Below are 19827 nucleotides of genomic sequence, written 5' to 3' on the forward strand. Positions count from 1 at the left end.
GAAGTTTTTTTCAGTCTAACACCAAAATCAAAACCAACGACCCTACCCCAAAGCAAAAATGAGAGCAGTCCAGGTTTAAGCACTGATAATCAGCATGGAACTTCCACACCTAATCGAATAATTTTTCAAAAAAGAAGCCTTTGATGAACAAGCTACACAGGTTATTGACAATGATAGCAAAGAAACTGATAGGAAACAGTGGAGACGAGCCATCCTGAGAGCCCTTCCACAGAGCAGGGATTTGTACATTCACAGCTAGATGATATGAATAAATTTGAGATTGCTCTCTCAAGCAAAGACAAACTAGTTCAACCCCGCAGGGACAATGCAAGGAAAGTGGAAGATTAGAGAAAGAACTTAATGGCTCAACTTGTACCACAGATTCCAAAACCTATCAGTAAGTCATTCTGAAATTATTACTTTTATTCCAAATATTATACAGTGTTTTGGAGAAATTCTGTAACCTACGATCAATGGAGATTTTATACATCTTTTCTGAAGTAGGCTTTCTCTTTTGATTTCCTGATCTGACAATTGTTCTATGTATTATCAACCAGGATATGGGTGCATTCTGACCCTAGATTTTGATCAGTGCGGTTTCTTGACGAATGTTGAAGAACTATGAGTGGAGTTGTAAGTGTCTTGTCCCAGTCAGTTTTCTTTCACTTTCCCAATATTATGTTTAGGGAATTGACTCTAGAATTGTCATGGGAAATCCTTCTTGACTATATTTGAAAATTGGAGGTAATTTAACCCCACCTTCCAGCTGAGAGCCGTCAGGGTCCACCCACATGTTATTGCTCTCCATTCAATTTAAAGGACAACATAAACAGAGCCCGGTTGCAAAGCCAGCATTGGATTCCACATATCAATTTACAAGTTAGCAACACTTGCATTTCCAATTAACACTTGCAATTCCACTGTATCAACATGATCTCAGCTAAAACTAGTTCTTATTGCCTTAACTAGGATTTTTAATTCAGTGAGACTGAAAACAACAAGATTTTCATGCAAGCATAATTTAACATAGAAATTCTGAGTTGCTATCAGTGCTTTTCCACACAATGTTCTCCAGCGTCAGAATCAATGGAAATCATTAGAACAGGCATGACTTTAAAGTTTTTACAAACTGGTGCTGCTCCTAAAAACCTTAAGTCTTGCCTTTAATTACATGAGGATTAAGCGATTTTATTTTTTGGAGGTACACCAAACCATTACTACTTGGCAAACTCTCTGGAACTAAAATATTTTTATGTACATGTTTTGTAATTTTATCTCATGAATATTTCAAAAACCTAAGGGATTCTAAAATTCAACAAATTAGGTCATTTATGAAATCGAAGCACCTATCTTGATCACATATTTGAGTTTTAATTTACGCCCCACAGCTACCTCGATTACAGCTCCTCCCACCCTGTCTCTTGCAAGGACGCTATCCCTTTTTCTCAATTTCTCCACCTCCGCCGCATCTGCTCCCATGATGAGGCTTTCCACTCCAGGACATCTGAGATGTCCAACTTCTTTACTAACTGTGGCTCTCTACCCCACCCCCACCACTGTGGTCGAGAGAGTTTCATACCCATATCTCTATATCTCTGCCATTTCCTGCACCTCTGCTCTCACTCCCACCCCTCCCAGACCAACAGGGATGGGGTCTCCCTTGTCCTCACATTTCATCCTACCAGCCTATGTATCCAAGACATCATTCTCCGCCCTTCCACCGTCTCTCAACGGGGCCCCACTACCAAGCATATCTTCCCCTCCCCAACCCTTTCTGGCATTTCGCAGGGACCGCTCTCCTCTATGACTCCCTAGTTCACTCCTCTTCCCACCCTGGGAACTTTCCACTTGCCCCTGCATAGGTGCAACACCTGCCCCTTACACCACTTCCATCCAGGGACCAAAAACAGTCCTTTCAGGTGAGACAGAGATTCACCTGCACCTCCCTTAATATCACCTACTGCATTTGGTGCTCCAAGTGTGCCTCTTCTATGCTGGTGAGATCAAATGCAGACTAGGTGACCGTTTTGCAGAACACCTGCACTCCATCTATAACCGCGATCTGCATCTCCTGTTGCCAGTCATTTCAGCTCCCCCCACACACTATCGTAGATATGTCAGTCCTCGGCCTCCTCCACTACCAGGAGAATTCCAAGCACAAACCAGTGAAATAGCACCTCATTTTCCATCTTGGAACCTTGCAGCCTAACAGCATGAACATTGAATTCTCCCACTTAAAGTAATCCCCCACACCCACCCACAACCATGCCTCTTCTTCTCTTTACTAGCCTATTTCTCTTTTCTTCTAACCCCCCCCCCCACATTTTTCCCTCCTTACCTTTGACCCATCCCCTGGTGGATCTGCTCTCCCCTCCTGCCCCGCACCTGCCTATCACTATCTTTTACCTGCATCTACCTATCACCACCTTGTGCCCACCCGCCTCCCCTCTTTTGTTCACCTATCACTGCTCTACTTTTCCCTCCTATATATTGGGTTCCCCTTTTCCTATCTTCAGTCCTGAAGAAGGGTCCTGACCCGAAATGTTGACCACCTGCTCTTCTCCACAGATGCTGCCTGGCCTGCTGAGTTCCTCCAGCATCATAATGTTTTTGATCTAGATTCCAGCATCTGCAGTCCTTGCTTTTCTCATTAAAAACTATCCAGTTTGTTTGTGGTCTGTGAGAAATCTGTGATGTATGTAACCCAAACCTTACTCTAGCCAATACTGCGTAATAATAAAGAAGAGGGACAAATCAGTATTAATGAACTTTTTAAAGAAGACGATTTCTGTCCTTTTGCTGAATGTTGTATCCTTCAATCATGCTTAACAATGGATTTAGCTGGATTATTGAAATTTGATGTGGGATCACTAGCAGCATTGCATTCTGCATATTTTAGGCATGCAAAAGCATTGTATCTAAATGCCCTTCCCAATGTGGAAAGTAGTACACATCCTACAGATACAATTATATGCATCAGTTGCACTTTTGGAACCATTTTGGCACCTGTAATACCCAAAACGTGCCAAGGACATAACATTTTGCAGCCCTAGTTGCTTCCCCTGTTCACAAAGTTTGCAGCTGCCTTGTAGAGGCCCAATTTCACACTTAATTGACCATAACTTGTTGGAAAACACCCTGTTAGAAAGCCATTGTGCAAGCATATATCTGGCAAATTACTCGCAACAATATTTAGCCCATTCTGATTAGTCTATTAATCACATTTTTACATTAATTCAGTTCCATAATATTATGTGCAGGTGGGCTGGGCATTATTCTTGAAATGGAATCTATTAATTCATTTGCTGTAGCAGTCTCGTATTCTCAGAATTTGTGGTGTTTTGGGAAATGATCAGAATGTTATGTAACTTGTTCAGTGGCATTCTATGGACATCTTTAGAATGACTTCTGTTTACTTTGAGTGAAGGAGTTATGGTTTTGGTATGCCCACCATATCAACAAAAGCAGTACATTTGTACAGTGCCTTTAATATAGGAAACTATTCCATCAATCATTAGAAATATTTAAAGTGGAAGTAGATAAATTTTTGAAAGATTGGGGAATTGAGGACAATGGGGAACTGGCACAGAAGAGTATTTGAGGCAAGTGTATATCAGCCATGATCATGTTGAATGATGGGGCAGACTTGAGGAACCAGGTTGCCTACTCCTGGTCCTAATTTGTTGTTCTTGTGCATCAAAGTGAAACTAGACATATACAGACCCTGGGCTAAAGGAAAAGATATTAAGGAGCTTAGAAAAAGGGTTGATCAGATACATTAGTGAGTTTTAGAGAGATTATGGGTAGAAAGATTTAGAGGAGGAATTCCTTTCTTTTTCAATCTTTTCATTAGTTTTCAAATTAATACAGATTAATATATCAATGTTTATACATGTAATACAAAGATCAGGAGAACAATCATGACATGGATAATCATAAAGAACAAAAAAGTATTTAAAAAATCTGTAGCTCCAATGATCTGTTAGTGAATGAATATAATATAAAAGAAAAAGATTTATTATAAAATATAGAGGGAGGAGTTCCATAGCTTAGTACATTGGTGGTCATGCCTTCAGCCACACATCGAACAAGCAAGGGAGTGGAGGCTTAAGAGGTATACAGTGGTCAGAGAGACCGCAGGGAGAGCAGATTACAGTGATGGGTGAGGTTAAGACCATGCAAGAGGTTAAACATTAGCAATAAGTGGGAAATGAGGGCTAGGTGAACAGTAGCTAATGTAGGTCAACAAGCAGAAGGGTATTGAGAAAACAAATTCCTCTTCATCTCTGTCTTCAATAGATAACTCATTTCTTGTCAAGCATTAGTCCTTGGTCACTATCTTCCTTAATGTATTTATTAAAAACCTTTGTGTAAACTTAATATCCCTCAAGTTTACTTCCACATTTTTTTTAACTTTTATATATTTTTGCTGCTCTTTATATCTCTCATTCATGAGATCTCCACGAATCTTTGTAACTGTGCAAGAGTCAACATAGTCTTATGAAAGGGAAATCGTGTTTGACAGATTTGGTAGAATTCTTGGAGGATTTAACAAACAAGGGAGATAAAAGGGAACCAGTAGATATAGTATATGTGGCTATCCAAAAGGGATCCATTTGGGTGCCACGTAAAAGGTTATTGCACAAAAAAAAACAGGTTGGAGAGAAGAAAATGTAGTGGCATTGTTGGGGGAAATTGGTTAAGTATCAGAAAACAGAGTTGGGATAAATGGGTAATTTTTGTATTTAGCAATCAATAACTAGTGTGGTGACACAGGGCTTGGTGCTGGGGCCTCAGCTATTTACAATTGATAATGACTTGGATGGTGTTACCAAGTATACTGTAGTCAAGTTTGCTGATAATATGAAGATATTGAAGGTGAGGGAAAACGCCAAGGACCTACAAAGGGATAGGGAAGTCAAGTGAGTGAACAAGAAGTTGGCAGGGGGAGTATAATGTGGCAAAATAAGAGGTTATCTGGTAAGATGATTGAAAAAGCAAATAATTATTTAAATCGAACAAGAATATAAAATATTGCAATGCAAAGGGACCTGGGAACCTAGTACCTGAAGCACAAAGGGTTGGCACAGCAAGCTACGAGGAAAGATAATGGATTGTTGGCTCTTACTGAAAGGTGTATGAAATATAGAAGTTGGGAAACACTTACTTAATGGTGGATAGACGCAAGGGGATGTTTAGCCTTTTCTTTCACCTGTTTCTTGTGTTCTTGTAAGTCTTCTCCTTTAGTTACATACTTTCATCTTTCTACTTGCCAAATGTTCCTTAATAACACTGATAGAGCTCTTGCCTTTAAGGTGTCTGGAGATGTCTTTGTACCAAATATTCCTTCGTGCACCTCTCTGTAGTGCAGCTAGTGGAGCTGCTGGCTCAGTTCCAGTAACCAGGCTTCAATCCTGATCTACAGCGCTGTCTGTGTGAAGTTTACACACTTTCCCTGTAATTGCATGACTTCCTTCAGGTGCTCTGGTTTCTTTCTACAACCCAAACATTGTGTGGGTTGGTAGGTTAATTGACTACTAGTTTCCCCTAGTGTGCAATTGAGTGGTGGAATCTAAGCAGATGTTAATGGAAGTGTTGGGATAATAAAAGTGGATTATTATAAATGAGTACTTAATGGTCACGATGGATTCAACTGGGGTGAAGGGCCTGTTTCTGGCCTGTATGACTCTGACTCACTGTTCACCTGTGGTTCTGTCTATTAACAGCTCCAGTTTGAGCAATTATTGTTTTCCCTCACTCAAACCTACCGCTTAAGCCTTGGGTTGGTGACTCACCCTATTCCTTTTCAAATCCCATGTTAATTGCAGTTGGGTGTTTCCCTACAATTGGATTATTTACTAATTCTGGCTCATTATTTATAGTTAAATCTATTATGTATCATCCTCAAACTGATTCAAGGGCATATCGTTCCAGAAAAAACTGGCTCAAGAAATTTGCTACCTTTGGGATTTGAAATGTTCTGTCTGCTTCTTTCATTCTGTCAAGGTTAGCTTCCAATTCTAGTCAATAGACTTGTTAAGGGAACACTGTCTGACTAACTCTTTGATGACATAACAAGGAGTGTCAATGCGAGCAATGAGTTTGAGACTGATCATTAAGAATTGTTAAAACAGCCTTTCATACCAGTGCAGACTCGTGAAGCCATAACTTGCTTCTTCAATCAACAACAACTTCAATCTTAATCCTAAAACTTGGTTAGTTGAAAATGTTTTCAAGAATGGATTTTAGTCATTCAGAGGTCAATTTTGTTGACATTGCTCCCACTTCTAAATCAGGTGTGCAGGCAAACAAGAATATGGATGTCTAGGAATTATAGTCCACCCATTTTGGTGAACTAAATAGGTGCTGTATGGTAGCACTAATGCCCAATTGGGAAAATATTTATAAATTTTTGAACAGTTTTTAGGGTGTTTTTTTTCCCATGAATAATGCTCAAAAACTTTAACCACACCTCTTCTAACTTCATCTGCCTGCCAAACTCCATCGTTGGCACACTGACCACTGGGAAGTGAGTCAAACCTTAAAGAACACACCTCATGGCAGCCATTGTACAGCAGAATAAAAGGTTACCATGGAAGTGAGGAGAAATGTGTTTTGGGTGGGGTGAAACATCATACACTCCTTGTGTCTGGAAACTTTCCACACAGTGATCTGGCCCAATCAACTTCTATACTGGATGAGACCCCAAGTCATTGGGAGGGCAGGCAATCACAGCATCTGGCACTGATGTGCATAATATAGAGACACCCTGAACTTTGTCAGTGATGGTTGTGGGCAAAAGTGAAGCACAGAAAAATAAGTCTGGCAAAGGTTAGAGGCAAAACATTGATATTCCAGTGAGAACTCTTTAATTTGTGATATCTTTCAACTTGCTGCTGGTTTGCTCCTTGTTTCACTGTCAGTGAAAAACACAGATCATAAGCCATACATTACTAACCAATTTCTGTAAGTAGAAGTGGACCAGATAATTCCTCATGCCAAACAAACATCAGGCATGCATTGCAATAGATGTGCTGTGGCCAATTTCTAATGGTTGTTAATCAACCCAGAAATTATCACAAGCATAAACTAACATGCACAAAATGACTATTTATACACGAAATTATGCATAAACTAGATTAGCAGGAGGGTAGGATCTCAAACATCAGGGAGGCAAATGAGAGGCTGGAAAGTGATGCAGAAGTCGGTGATAGCAAGTTGAATAGGCATGACAGGCAGGAGAATGGCCGAGAGCGAGGAAAGGCTATTGAATTAAATTGCATTTATTTCAATGCAAGAGGTCTTACAGGTAAGGAGGGTGAACTTGGGGCTTGGATAGCTATGTGGGGACTAGGATATTTTAGCTATTACGGCCACATGGCTAAGGGAGGGACAGGGCTGGCAGCTTAATGTTCTGGTATACAGGTGCTTTAGGCAGGATAGAGGTGAAGGGAAGAGAGAAGGGGGAGTTGGATTTTTGATTGAGGGGGATGTCACAGCAGTAGTCAGAGATGAAGTTACTGAAGGATCATCCAGTGAGGCTTTACGGGTGGAGCTGAGAAATAAGAAGGGGATGATCACATTGTTGGGATTGTACTATAGACCCCCAAATAGTCAATGGGACTTAGAAGAACAAATATGCAGGGAGATTGTGGAGAGTTGTAAGAATAATTTAACTTTCTTAACGTAGACTGGCACTGCCATACTGTTAAGGGCTTAGATGGGGTGGAATATGTTAAGTGTGTTCAGGAAAGTGTTTCCTTGGGCAATATATGGAGGGCCCTACTAGCGAGAGAGAAAAGCTCAACCTACTCTTGGTGGGACAGGTGACTGAGGTGACAGTGGGGGAGCACTTTAGGACCAGTGACCATGGTTCTATTAGTTTTAAAATAGTTATGGAAAGGGACAGAACAGGTCTACAGATTCAAGTTCTAAATTGGGGCAAGGTGACTTTTGATGGTACGAGACAGGAGCTTGCAAAGGTTGATTGAAGTTGGTTGTTTGTGGGCAAAGGGACCACAGGTAAGTGGGAGGCTTCTAAAGGTGAGATAGAGCTCAAGGTCTGCATGTTCCTGTTAGAGTGAAGGGCAAGGCTGGTAGGAGTGGGTGACAAGGAATATTGAGGTCCTGGCCAGGAAAAAGGAGGAGGCATGGGTCAGGTACAGACATCTGGGATCAAGTGAATCCCTGAAGGAATATAGGGAATGCAGGAGTGTACTCAAGAAGGAAATCAGGAGGGCAAAAAGGGGGCATGAAATAGGAGAAAATAGGCAGAGAAGATTAAGGAAAAACCAAAGAGATTTTATATGTGTATTAAGGGGAAAAAGAGTAACTAGAGAGAGAATAGGGCCCCTCAAAGACCAAAGGGGACATTATTGTGTGGAGCTGCAGGAGATGGGCAAGGTCCGTAATGAATATTTCTCCTCTAGTTTTACCGTGGAGAAAGACATGAAGACTTTGGAACTAGGAAAAGTAAATGGGAAGGTCTTGGGGATTGTCTGCATTACAGTAGAGGAGGTGCTGGATGTCTTAAAAGGTATGAAGGTAGACAAATCTCCAAGGCCTGACGAGATATATCCAAGAATACTGTGGGAAGCTAGAGAAGAAAATGCAGGAGCCTTGGGTGGATACTTGCATCATCGTTAGCCACAGGTGAGGTGCTGGTAGACTGGAGGGTAGCGAATGTTGTGCCTTTATTTAAGAAGGGCAGCAATGAAAAACTTGGGATCTATAGACCAGTAAGTCTAACATCTGTGGTAGGTAAGTTATTGGAGAGGTTTCTGAGGGATAAGATGTATGTACATCTGGAAAGACCAGGGTTGATTAGGGGTAGTCAGCATGGCTTTGTGGATGGGAGATGATGTCCTACCAACTTTATTAAGTTTTTTTATGATGAGGGCAGGGTGGTAGATGTGGTTAGGATGGACTTTAGTAAGGCCTTTCATAAGGTTCCACGTGGTAGGCTGCTCCAGAAGGTTAGATCGCATGGAATCCAGGGAGAGCTGGCAAATAGGGTACGCAGTTGGCTTGATGGTGGGAAAGCAAAGGGTGATGGTGGAAGATTGTTTCTCGGACTGGAGGCCTGTGACGATTGGTGTGCCTCTGGTCGGTGCTGGGGCCATTGTTGTTTGTCACCTATGTAAACAATTTGGATAGAAATGTACTAGGCATGGTTAATAAGTAGTATAGTGGACAATGAAGAAGGTTATCAAAAATTACAAGGGGATCTTCATCAGCTAAGTAAGTGGGCCGAGGATTGGCAAATGCAGTTTAATTTAGATAAGTTTAAGGTGTTGCATTTTGGAAAGTCAAATCCAGGTAGGACTTTCACAGTGAACGGCAGGGCCCTGGGGAATGTTGTACAGCAGAGGGGCCTTGGAGTACAAGTACATGGTTCACTGAAAGTGGAGCACAGGTAGACGGCGGTGAAGAAGGCTGTTGGCACACTGGCATTCATACATCAGGGCATTGAGTATAAAAGTTGGGAGGTCATTGTGCATTTGTACAGGATGCTGGTGAGGCTGCACTTGGAGTATTGTGTTCAGTTTTGGTTGCCCTGCTATAGGAAAGATGTTATTAAACTGGAAAGAGTACAGAAAAGATTTACAAGGATGCTGCCAGGACTTGACGGACTGAGTTATAGGGAGAGGTGGACTTTATTCCTTAGAGCATAGAAGACTAAGAGGTGATCTTATGAGGTGTATAAAGTCATGAGGGGCATAGATAGATTGAATGCACTCAGTCTCTTTCCCAGGGTTGGGGAATTAAGAAATAGAGGACATAGGTTTAAGGTGAGGGGGGAAAGATTTAATAGGAACTTGAGGGGTAATGTTTTTACACAAAGGGTGGTGTGTATGTGGAATGAGCTGCCAGTGAAAGTGGTTGAGGCAGGTACAATAACAACTTTTAAAAGACAGTTGGACAGGTACATGGATTGGAAAGGTTTAGAAGGTTATGGGCCAAATGCTTGCAAATGGGACTAACTTGGATGGGACACCTTGGTCGGCATGACCAGTTCAGCCAAAGGGCCTGTTTCCATGCTGTATAACTCGATGAATCTAAACGCATGCAGAAGTGGGTTCAATTTCTAAGTTTTTTTTTAAACCTTTATCTGACTAGTAGTAAAAAAATCTCTGAATGGCTTGTGCTGACCTTTGGTTCCAATGAATGTTCCTTGATATTAGCAGCAGGCTAGTGCCTCAGAACTATAGCACATGGAACTCAGCTAATCTATTATTAAAGGCTTTTTCACTTAATACATTATATTTGTTCGTGTGTAAACAAAAGACTTTTCTTTTAAACTGAGCCTCCATTATAAATATTGCTGTTTTATTTCTTTGTATAATGTTTTGACATAAAACACCATTTCTGCTTGCTGAATTTTATTCCTAGCACCCCAATGAGATTTAAAGCAGTCCCTGGAATGTTTTTGAAGAGGAGATAATACATTAGTTTACAAATTGCATAATAAGCCCTTATTTCCTGTGTTCCTCTTCAAGACCACATTGCACGTGTCACTCCATACCATAAGGGCAGCCGCTACAGCATTTTAAAACAAAAATGGCAAAAGATGGAAATACTCAACAGGTCAGGTGGTATATGTGGGGGAAAAAGAAGTTAACATTTTTGGTCAATGACCATTTATAAAAATAGTTGTGATCGTTCGGTGCTTCATAGATATTTCAATTGGCATCAGAGTAAAATGTGATTGTTATATTTGAAAAGGGCAAGATTTAACAAGAGACTGGGGTTTGGGAAGGAAGTCACTTTCCACAAAATACCCATCACAGTTTATTATTATTGTTACTTAACATTTTTACAATTTTTCTTGTGTTGAACAATTGAGTCGGCTAACCCTCAAAAGACCTTTTAGTGAGGCCTTCTATTGGTACTTTCATTTTCAAGTCAAAAGATTTGTTTATAAAATCCCCTCTGATTTCCTCCAGCATTGAGATTAAGATTTCAGTTATGAGTTGTGACATATCAGTAATTTGGTTTTCGTTTTCTTTTGGTTTAATACAGCATTCCAAATTGTACATAAAACAGCTTTTTTGTATTTTGTTCTTGGAATATGGCTGTCACTGACACGGTCCCATTTATTGGCATCAAGGATTCAACTAAGTGGAGTTGGGCTGGTTATGTGTCCTTTGTCATTATAAACACTCTCACTGCCCTGAAGAGCATTAACAAAACGTGGATTTTTTCTAAAGCTTGTACTGTTTTTTTGATGCTAGCCCTGAAATTATCATATTATTTTAATTGGTTTTCAGAACCTACCATGGATCTGAATTCATCTCTTCCATACTGCTATACCACTATCATAGGTGACCATTTACACAGTATGAAAGTACTAATTTTGTTCAATTTTCTTTCAACTAGAAAACTACAGAAGTTCAGTGGAACTATTTTAACGGAAAGAGACGTAGATTCAAATAAGAAAGCTGTTGATGAGAAAAACCCAATGAAACTGCAAACTACAGTTGATGAATGCAAAGAAAATGATCGGCACGTTTTAGAAAATGGAGCCAATGAATCAGTTAGTTCTGAGAATGGACAAGATGCCTCTCTTACACCAATCATCACTTATTCAACTTATCATGGAGCAAGGAGGATGAGAAGAAGGAGGTCTCAGAAGAAAGTATTTAGACCACTAAATGCCACAATCGCTGAAGTAGATGAAAAGAGTGCCATTTCGTTGGTTAATCAACAAATTACAAATCCAGTGAAAGAAGAAACTAACCAAGATAACCAAACCATGACTAGGATCCAAAGGCCTTTAGTGGAAAAGATACCCTTAACGAATCATGACAGTGAGAAGAATGAAGCCCAATCCAGAATCCACACAGCAAGATTTCCATCAAACGAAGTTGAGTTTGTGACAGACATGAACACAGAAAATGAAATACCTGCACAACAATCTTCTTTCACTGGCATTAACAGAGAAGTAGAACTGTCTGGCCAACAAAAAGAAGAAACAGCACTGAGAACAGACACAATAAACAGCACCAAGAAGCAAGCATTACAATTGGATACATCACTGTCAAATGCAGCTGGCAAGAGTTTCAGAACTGATTCAGGGGAATATTGCACTCTAACAGGTTCAAAGTTAGATGATACAATGAAACAGACTGAAAGAACTGAATATGTGGGGAAAGGCCTGACACAGGAAACAGCAAATGATGCTCCTGCTGCTATAACAAAAATTGTCTCTTCAACAGAGCCAGTGAAAATGGTCCACATGAGCAATGAGGTAGATGGGCCCAAAATATTACTCATTGACCCTAGTGATAAATGTGATTTGCAATTGGAAGATGCCAGTAGGACTCAAACAAATGAACATCTAACAGTGTCAGGAAAAGATAATGTAACAGGGATATCTACTGGGCTTTTTACAACTAACACAGAAAATGTAATAGAGGAACCATCAAGGGAACATGGTCAAACACAAAGGAAAGCAGAAACTAATATTAAACATGTAAATGATGAGCAATGTTCTGAGGTTTTGGAAAAGCTAATGAGTAAGAATTCATCTGTTGCTGAACTAATGAATGAAACCAAAAATAAAGACAAAGGTACTAGTACTAATATTGATGGCAAATTAACAACGACATTTGAGTTAACAGGTGAAACTGTCTTTGCAATTACTTCAGAAAAGGCTTCAAGTGTAATAAATTCAGCTGGAGTTAGAAGTTCTGAAGCCATTTCGACTATCGAACCCCAGACAACTGCAGAAGGCAACCATATACAGACAGAGAAATCATTCTACATTCAAAAACCAGACCAGTTGTTTAAAATTTCTTCTGAGAAAGAACATGATCCCATTTCAGAATTGTTCCTCTCTAATCAGGCCCCTTTGCCTGAACCTAAGGTTTCTAGAGAAGCCAGGCTCTCCTTGTCTAATGAGAGTATCTTCTACAGGTACTATCAAGAATCAGCAAATTCATTATTAGGTTCAGACAATAGACATTCACTTACAAATAGTGAGATTATTGCAGAGTCAGCCTTCAAAGAAAATCAGTTTGTTGGGGAAATGCAGGACCAGGGAAAAACATCTGATTTTATGAACTCTCAGAATGATAACAATAAGAAAGCCAAGGAAACAAATAGCATGTACAGCCCATCAGAAAACAGCCTGTGGTACAGATGTTTTCAACAAAGTTCTGGCTTGTCAAACATTGGAGGAAATGCACAGTCTGACATAGATGGTGAAACACATCTGGGAAACACACTGGCCAATGAAATTGTGCACTCAACAAAGCCATTTGCTTTGGTAGTGAATTCTGCTGACGGAGTAATTCAAGGCACTTCACAGGAATATGCACTAAATGATTCCAAAGCACAGAGTGAAGAAATAGCAAAGAGGATCAATACCAGTGAAAATGAGGACTTGAGTGTGCCACCTTCAGTCAAACCAAGAGGCAAGGAGTCCACTTTAAAAATCAGTGCGCAGGACAAAGAAGCCTCCGTACAATCAGAAGCAGAATTAATAAGAGATGTGTGCACAGTGGATGCATCCAATACTCAACCGGTAGAAACAAATCGTGGTGACACTTTGAAAGAAAGATCAAAAGAAACTGCAGGAAAGTTGATATTTTCAGCAGTACAAGAAACACCATATATCCAACCAATTACCACAGATATCAAAGAGAACATCACTAACAAGGATAGGGTTTCAAATCTAATAACAATTGTGAATGTAAAGGACACTATTGAAGATGTTGATTTGAAAGAAAATAATTTGGCAGTTGACCACACTTTTGAAGAGATACCCGTGAAATTAGAGGAGAGAGGACAAGCTGATGGTGAGAGAAGGAATGAAAGGGTACAGCCAGAGAGGTTAGAGGAGTCTGGAAATAACTTGATACACAGTGCTGGAGGAGAGGATAAAAGTTTGCCTCTGATAATGCAGGATAAAGTTTTTGAATATGTTCCGTCACTCCAGAATGCTGCTAAGAAAGACAGCTCAGTGATGATTAAATCACACGAGGAAGGCATGAAATCAGTACCTGTATTGCCTGTGGGCATCAGTCTTGCACCGAGACACGCTGCTGAAAATTTAACAAATCAGGAGGCAAGTACAAGTCTTACCACAAGTCCAGAATATGCAGTTACAGAATCGTTACTTAAAGCAGATGAGGACAAAGTGATTGATGGTCAGATACAAACACAGCAGCCTTTAGAAGAAACAGAACTGAGAGCTGAGCTGAGAAACACTGCAGATGGTGCAGAAGATTCCTGGCCAGAAACGTCTTCAAAAATGGCCTTTCATAACGCAGATTCCGTGGGCCAGGAATTAAGAGAAAAAGTATCGGAGCAATGTAGTATTATTGATCCAGCACAGAGTACAGCTATACTGAGATCTGATTCCGCAAACCTGCCCCAATCAAATGACTTCCAGGGCAATTCAGTTGCTGACTTTGAAAACAAATTATCAAACTCTGAAGAAGAAAATTTTCAATTGCGTTCTGTCCACTTAGAGATATTGAAGTCCACACAGTCAGGTGATCAGAGAGACTCTGTAAACCAAAACACAAAACCCAAGAAAGATGGAACAAGGACAGTTTTTGGAGTAAAAACCATCTCCAAATATCCATTACTAGATTTAGTTAAACCAATAAATGAAGTGGGAAAGGAAATGATTCCAAAAGTGGTACTGACCAACAAGGAGACAGAAGCAAACACCCAGACACTTGGTACAGCCCAGGTGCCTTTGCCAGACTCTGGGGCAGCTTTAGATAGTGATATTGACTCAGCCAGGCCATCAGAAGCAAACTCAGCTGTGGATCATCTGTCTTCCCCTAAAGCAGTAACCCCACATACCCAGCACAGTAATACTGTTATCAGTGAAGGAGGTACCACAATAGAAACAAGCTCGCATCCAGTAACAATTCCGAGCTTAAAGGATTCTGCTGAAGATGTTGATTTTAAAGAAAACACAAAGAACTTAGTTGCAAACAACACAGCCAAAGAAATACCTGAGGAATTGCTGAAATCAGTGCAACTTGAAGTGCAAGAGGAAGAGGTGATGCAGTCAGAGATACAACAGCAGTCTGAAAATGACACAATGTTCATTGCTGAAGGAGAGAATAACATGAATGACGGTCTGATACAAATACGACAGCGTATACAAGGAACAGAACTTAGAAGTGAGCTGAGAAACACTGTGGTTGGTGCAGAAGATTCCTGGCCGGAAACAGCTTTAAAAATAATGCAATCAGACAATGCAAACAATGATACTATGGGTCAGGAATTGATGGGAATAGTCTCAGAGCAATGTAATATTATTGATCCAGCACTGAGTACTGCCATATTAAGAACTAATTCTGCAACATCAATCTGTTCAAGTGATTTTCAAGAAAATTCAGTTGCCGATTTGGAGACGAGTGCAAAACATGCCAAGAATGAAAATAAATTTCAAACCGTTTCTGTCCAGTTGAGTATAACTGGGCAGAGTGAGTCAATTGACCAAGAAGAGTCCACAAATCAAAACACAAAGTCAGAAGATGGAACAGTTTCTGTAATAAAGCCCAGCTCCAACTATATAATACCAGAATTAATTAAGCCAGTGAATGAAAAGGGACGCAGAATGGTACAAAAAATGGCACTGACCAGCAAGGAGATAACAGCAGACACTCAGATACCAGGTGAAACCCAGCTGCCTTTGCCAGACTCTGGGGCAGTTTTGGAGAGTGACTTAACCATTCGGTCTGATGTAAACTCAGCTGTGGATCATGTGTCTTCCCCCAAACTGGTAATATCACATACTGAGCACAGTGGTGTTGTTATCGGTGAAGGAGATACCACTGTAGAAACCAGTTCAGATCTAATAACAATTACTAGATTAAAGGATGCTGCTGAAGATGTTGAGTTAAAAAAGAATGAAACTAATGGCAATAATAATGCCAAGGAAATACCTAAGGAATTAGTGAGGACATTGCAAGTTAGTGATGTGCAAGAGAAAGAGATGATGCAGTCAGAGAAACAAGAGAAGTCTGAAAATAACAGAATGTTCATTACTGAAGGAGAGTGTGAAGCCTTACCTCTGATAACACAGGGAAGTATTTCTGAATACATTCCTGCAGTCCTTAGTGCCTCAACAGCAACCGAATCACAGGAGGAAAGTTTGACATCTGCACCTTTATTGCCTGTGGACAATGACCATGCAACTATGGAGCCTGATCCAGAGCTAATAAATTATGAGCCAATCACAGGTCTCTTAAATCCTACTTCGACAATTAATCTACCTGACGTCACAGCATTGTTACTTAAAGCAGATGAGGACAAAGTGAGTGACAGTCAGGTACAAATACAGCAGCCTATAGAAGGAACAGAACTGAGAAGTGAGCTGAGAAACACTGTGGTTGGTGCAGAAGATTCCTGGCCAGAAACGTCTTCAAATGTAACAAAAATGGCCAATCATAACACAGATTCTGTGGGCCAGGAATTGATAGGAAAGGTTTCAGAGCAATGTAATATCATTGATCCAGCACAGATTAGTACCAGATCGAGAACTAATTCAAATTATTTTCAAGAAAATATATTTGCTGATTTTGAGGGAAGTAAGTCCAGTCAGTTTACTGAACATAGTGATTTCACAAGCGTAGAAGAGACTGAGCGAATTCCTGAAGTGCAAGCAACCTCTGACCTTGAATGTGTACATTTAACTGATAAATCTGATGGTGATGTTATGGAATATATTGGGGAATATATTGGAGAATATCTTGACAATGAGAATGGAATGGAACCTCAAGGTTCAGAACAGGAAGCATTAATCCTAGAGACATCATTGAGCCATAGCTTCAGAAGGAGGAAGTTTTATCCTTTTGCTTTACCACCAATATATGAAGAACAGGATGTGGAAAGTGAGGCAACAACAAAGACCTCTAACGTTACCCATTCTCTGACTTTAGAAGCACAGTATAATGCTAATGAATCTGTTGCAACGGTTCTTGAATCTGCAGCAACATCATTAAATATGATGCAGAGAGAAAGTAAACTTCCAGAAGTTGAGGAAGGTAAAGAAAATTCAACCAGTCCTGATTCTACTGGAGAAGTGAGCACAACAGTCTCCAGTGATCATTCGGAAAAGGCAACCAAACTTACTCAAGACAGAAGTGAGGAACAAAATTTGCCTGTACAGATACAAGCAGAAGTTTATGTAGTTGATTCCAATACCTCCCTGAAACCAATGCCATCTGCAGCAGTAAGTAGTCTACTCTACAGCTATTTCCAGTTGTCTAAAGATGACTTTGAAAAGGTTAAACCAGCATCATCGGATATGGCTGCTGAAGTACCAATTCATTTGCAGCAGAAGCTTCTTGAAGATGTAGATGTGTTAAAATATCCATCAGATTCAAAGGTAAGACACTTTAAATTCAGTACAGGACGCAGTCCCTTGAAGTAATTTTCTCTTTCCCTATGTGGACCTTCCTGAAATGTGAACAATCCGCAGCAAAAAGAAAAAGATCATAAATTCTTCACTATCTTTTGTCAGTCCCAATGTTAAGATTACTGCAAAGAGTCGTGCAGAGGCAGCTTAAGGAGACCTTCTCTTCTAAAGTTTCCTTATTTGGTTGCTATTTGGTGTTTTTTTGCATGGTTATGTATAATTGAGGAGTCGTAGACATGAAGCTGTCCACCACCAAACCTCTTCACTGTGTGCTGCCTCACTTGTGCAGCACTATGGTACTCCCCAGTACTTTTGAGTACATTGCAATTTGTTTGAAATATTTTACATTTATCACCCTGACAATTTGAATGTTTGTGCAAAATACTGCAAATGACACATTAAGCTTTGTAACTTATGAGCCTTTCTTTTGTCCCTCTTTCTCTTTGATATTTTCTCCTAGGCAGTGCACCATTTTTTTGGTGAGCCTGCTGAGAGTTGACATTATTTAAAGCTTTTGACAGTTACCAATAGCAACTGCACAGATGGTGTCAGGGCCGATACATCTGTAGATTTTCCTTTCTTTGCTCCAAAGAATTGCTTCCATGTGTCTTTGTTACTTGGGCAATGATCTTTGGGTAACTCTCTCCTACTGGGATGGTGAGAGTTAAATATATTTAGAATATTAAAAGCTGAATATTGATAGCTCAGTAACTAAAATCCATTGGGTTATGTTTATCCAAGATTCTACGTATTGTCTAATGTGCCCATAGGCTGTGCTTGTTTAATTGTATTTCATTGCATTTATCCTATGAGGTCTCTAGATGGAATGATAAGATCAACTACCATTGCTAAATTCAACACATAATCATCAAATATAAGCTGTTCTTTGGAATTAGTTAATATAAAGTACCATAATAGGTAGTAACAATTAAATAAGAATATCACACAAGTTTTTTATCAATCCCTGCCTTGAATATATTCAATGACTGCCTCTACAGCTCTCCAGGGTAGAGTATTCTAGAGGTTCACAATTTTCTGAGAGAAAAAATTCCTCGTCATCTACACAAGAAGTGGGCAAACAATGACTTCTGATTCTAGGTACCCCCTTTAGGGGAAACATACTCTCAGAGTCCCCCTTTTCTCTCAAAATCTAATGTTTGAGGAAGGTGGTCTCTCATTCTTCTATACTCCGTTGAGGATAGGCCCATCTTCTTCAATCTCTCTTCATACATAACCTCTCATCCCAAGAATCAACTCTGAGAACCTTCTCTGCATTACCCTTAATGAAAGCACTCTCCCTGTAAATACAGAGACCAAAACTCTGTACAGTACCGCAAGTGGGGTCTCAACAATGTTTTGTGAAGTTGCAACAAAACTTCCTTATTTTTACATTCTATAGCTCTTGCAATAAAGCCCAACAATCAAATAGCCTTCAAAATTACTTATTATGTCTGAATGCTAACCTTTTTATGTTTAATGTATTAGTAGTCTTTATAGTCTTGCTAAGCTTAAATTATAATTTGTCTTTTCATTCTTCCTTCTGAAGTGGATAACCTTACATTTTTCTATTATACACCATCTGTCAACTACCTGCCTACTCACTCAACCTATATATAAATGTCTGTAGGTTGGGTCCTCATTGCTTGCAAATCCATTAATCTTCATTTTAGCAAATTAGGCTACAAAGCACTCAGTCCCTTTACCAAATCATTAATATAGATTGTATATTAGCTGAGGTCTCGGTATTGGTCTCTAAGGCACCCCCCAGTTATCAATCCAAGTATCACCCATTTATCCTGACTGCACTGCTTCTTGCCAATATATTACCACAACCCCATGCACGTTTATCTTGCAAAGTAATCTTCTATATAGCATCTTATGGAACGTCTTCTGGAAATCCAAATCCACAATATCTACTAGTTCCCCTTTATCCCCCTTTGTGTTACATCATCAAAGAACTCTAGCAAGTTTGACAAAATCAATTTCCCTTTCATTGATCCATCCAGACTCTGCTTGATTATCTCATGATTTTCTAAGTGCCCTGCTTTTTTCTCCTCAGTAATGGATTCCAGATTGATCTTCTTTTGCTCATTCTGCTTCCAAAAAGCAAAGCCTGTATCAAGGGTCATATCCTCCCAGGTCATTGGGTCAAGCCGGGCAGACTGAGTATGATTTTTGATGCAGTCCTTGTCATGGAGTTTGGAATGACTAATCTTCCAACTTTGTTTCTAAATTCACTCTAACTACTCTTAGGCAGTGCATGACATGGTCAATGCAGATCATTTGTCTCTATGCCAGCATAGTTTCAAAAACTTGGCATTTACGCCGGTTGTATTACATCATCATTAGAGATTTTTGTCAGACCATTTCATTTCCACTGTGCAACATAGGAGACATTATTGCAAGCAGTTAACTTAACTGCTTCCATTATATAAATA

General features: G+C 39.9%; 1 protein-coding gene across 1 annotated transcript in view; it reads left to right on the forward strand.

Moving 5' to 3' along the window:
* Positions 1-307: 307 nt before the first annotated feature.
* The window catches only part of LOC127569384 (uncharacterized), a 35100-nt gene continuing 15580 nt past the window's right edge, over positions 308-19827 (forward strand). Inside the window, exons 1-2 of the mRNA XM_052013979.1 lie at positions 308-397; positions 11380-17359. Coding sequence (XP_051869939.1) covers positions 11462-17359 — 5898 coding nt within the window. The 5' untranslated portion in view covers positions 308-397; positions 11380-11461. The remainder of the gene's footprint in view (positions 398-11379; positions 17360-19827) is intronic.

This window comes from Pristis pectinata, chromosome 4, assembly GCF_009764475.1.
Source record: "Pristis pectinata isolate sPriPec2 chromosome 4, sPriPec2.1.pri, whole genome shotgun sequence".
NCBI classification, from domain to species: Eukaryota; Metazoa; Chordata; class Chondrichthyes; order Rhinopristiformes; family Pristidae; genus Pristis; species Pristis pectinata.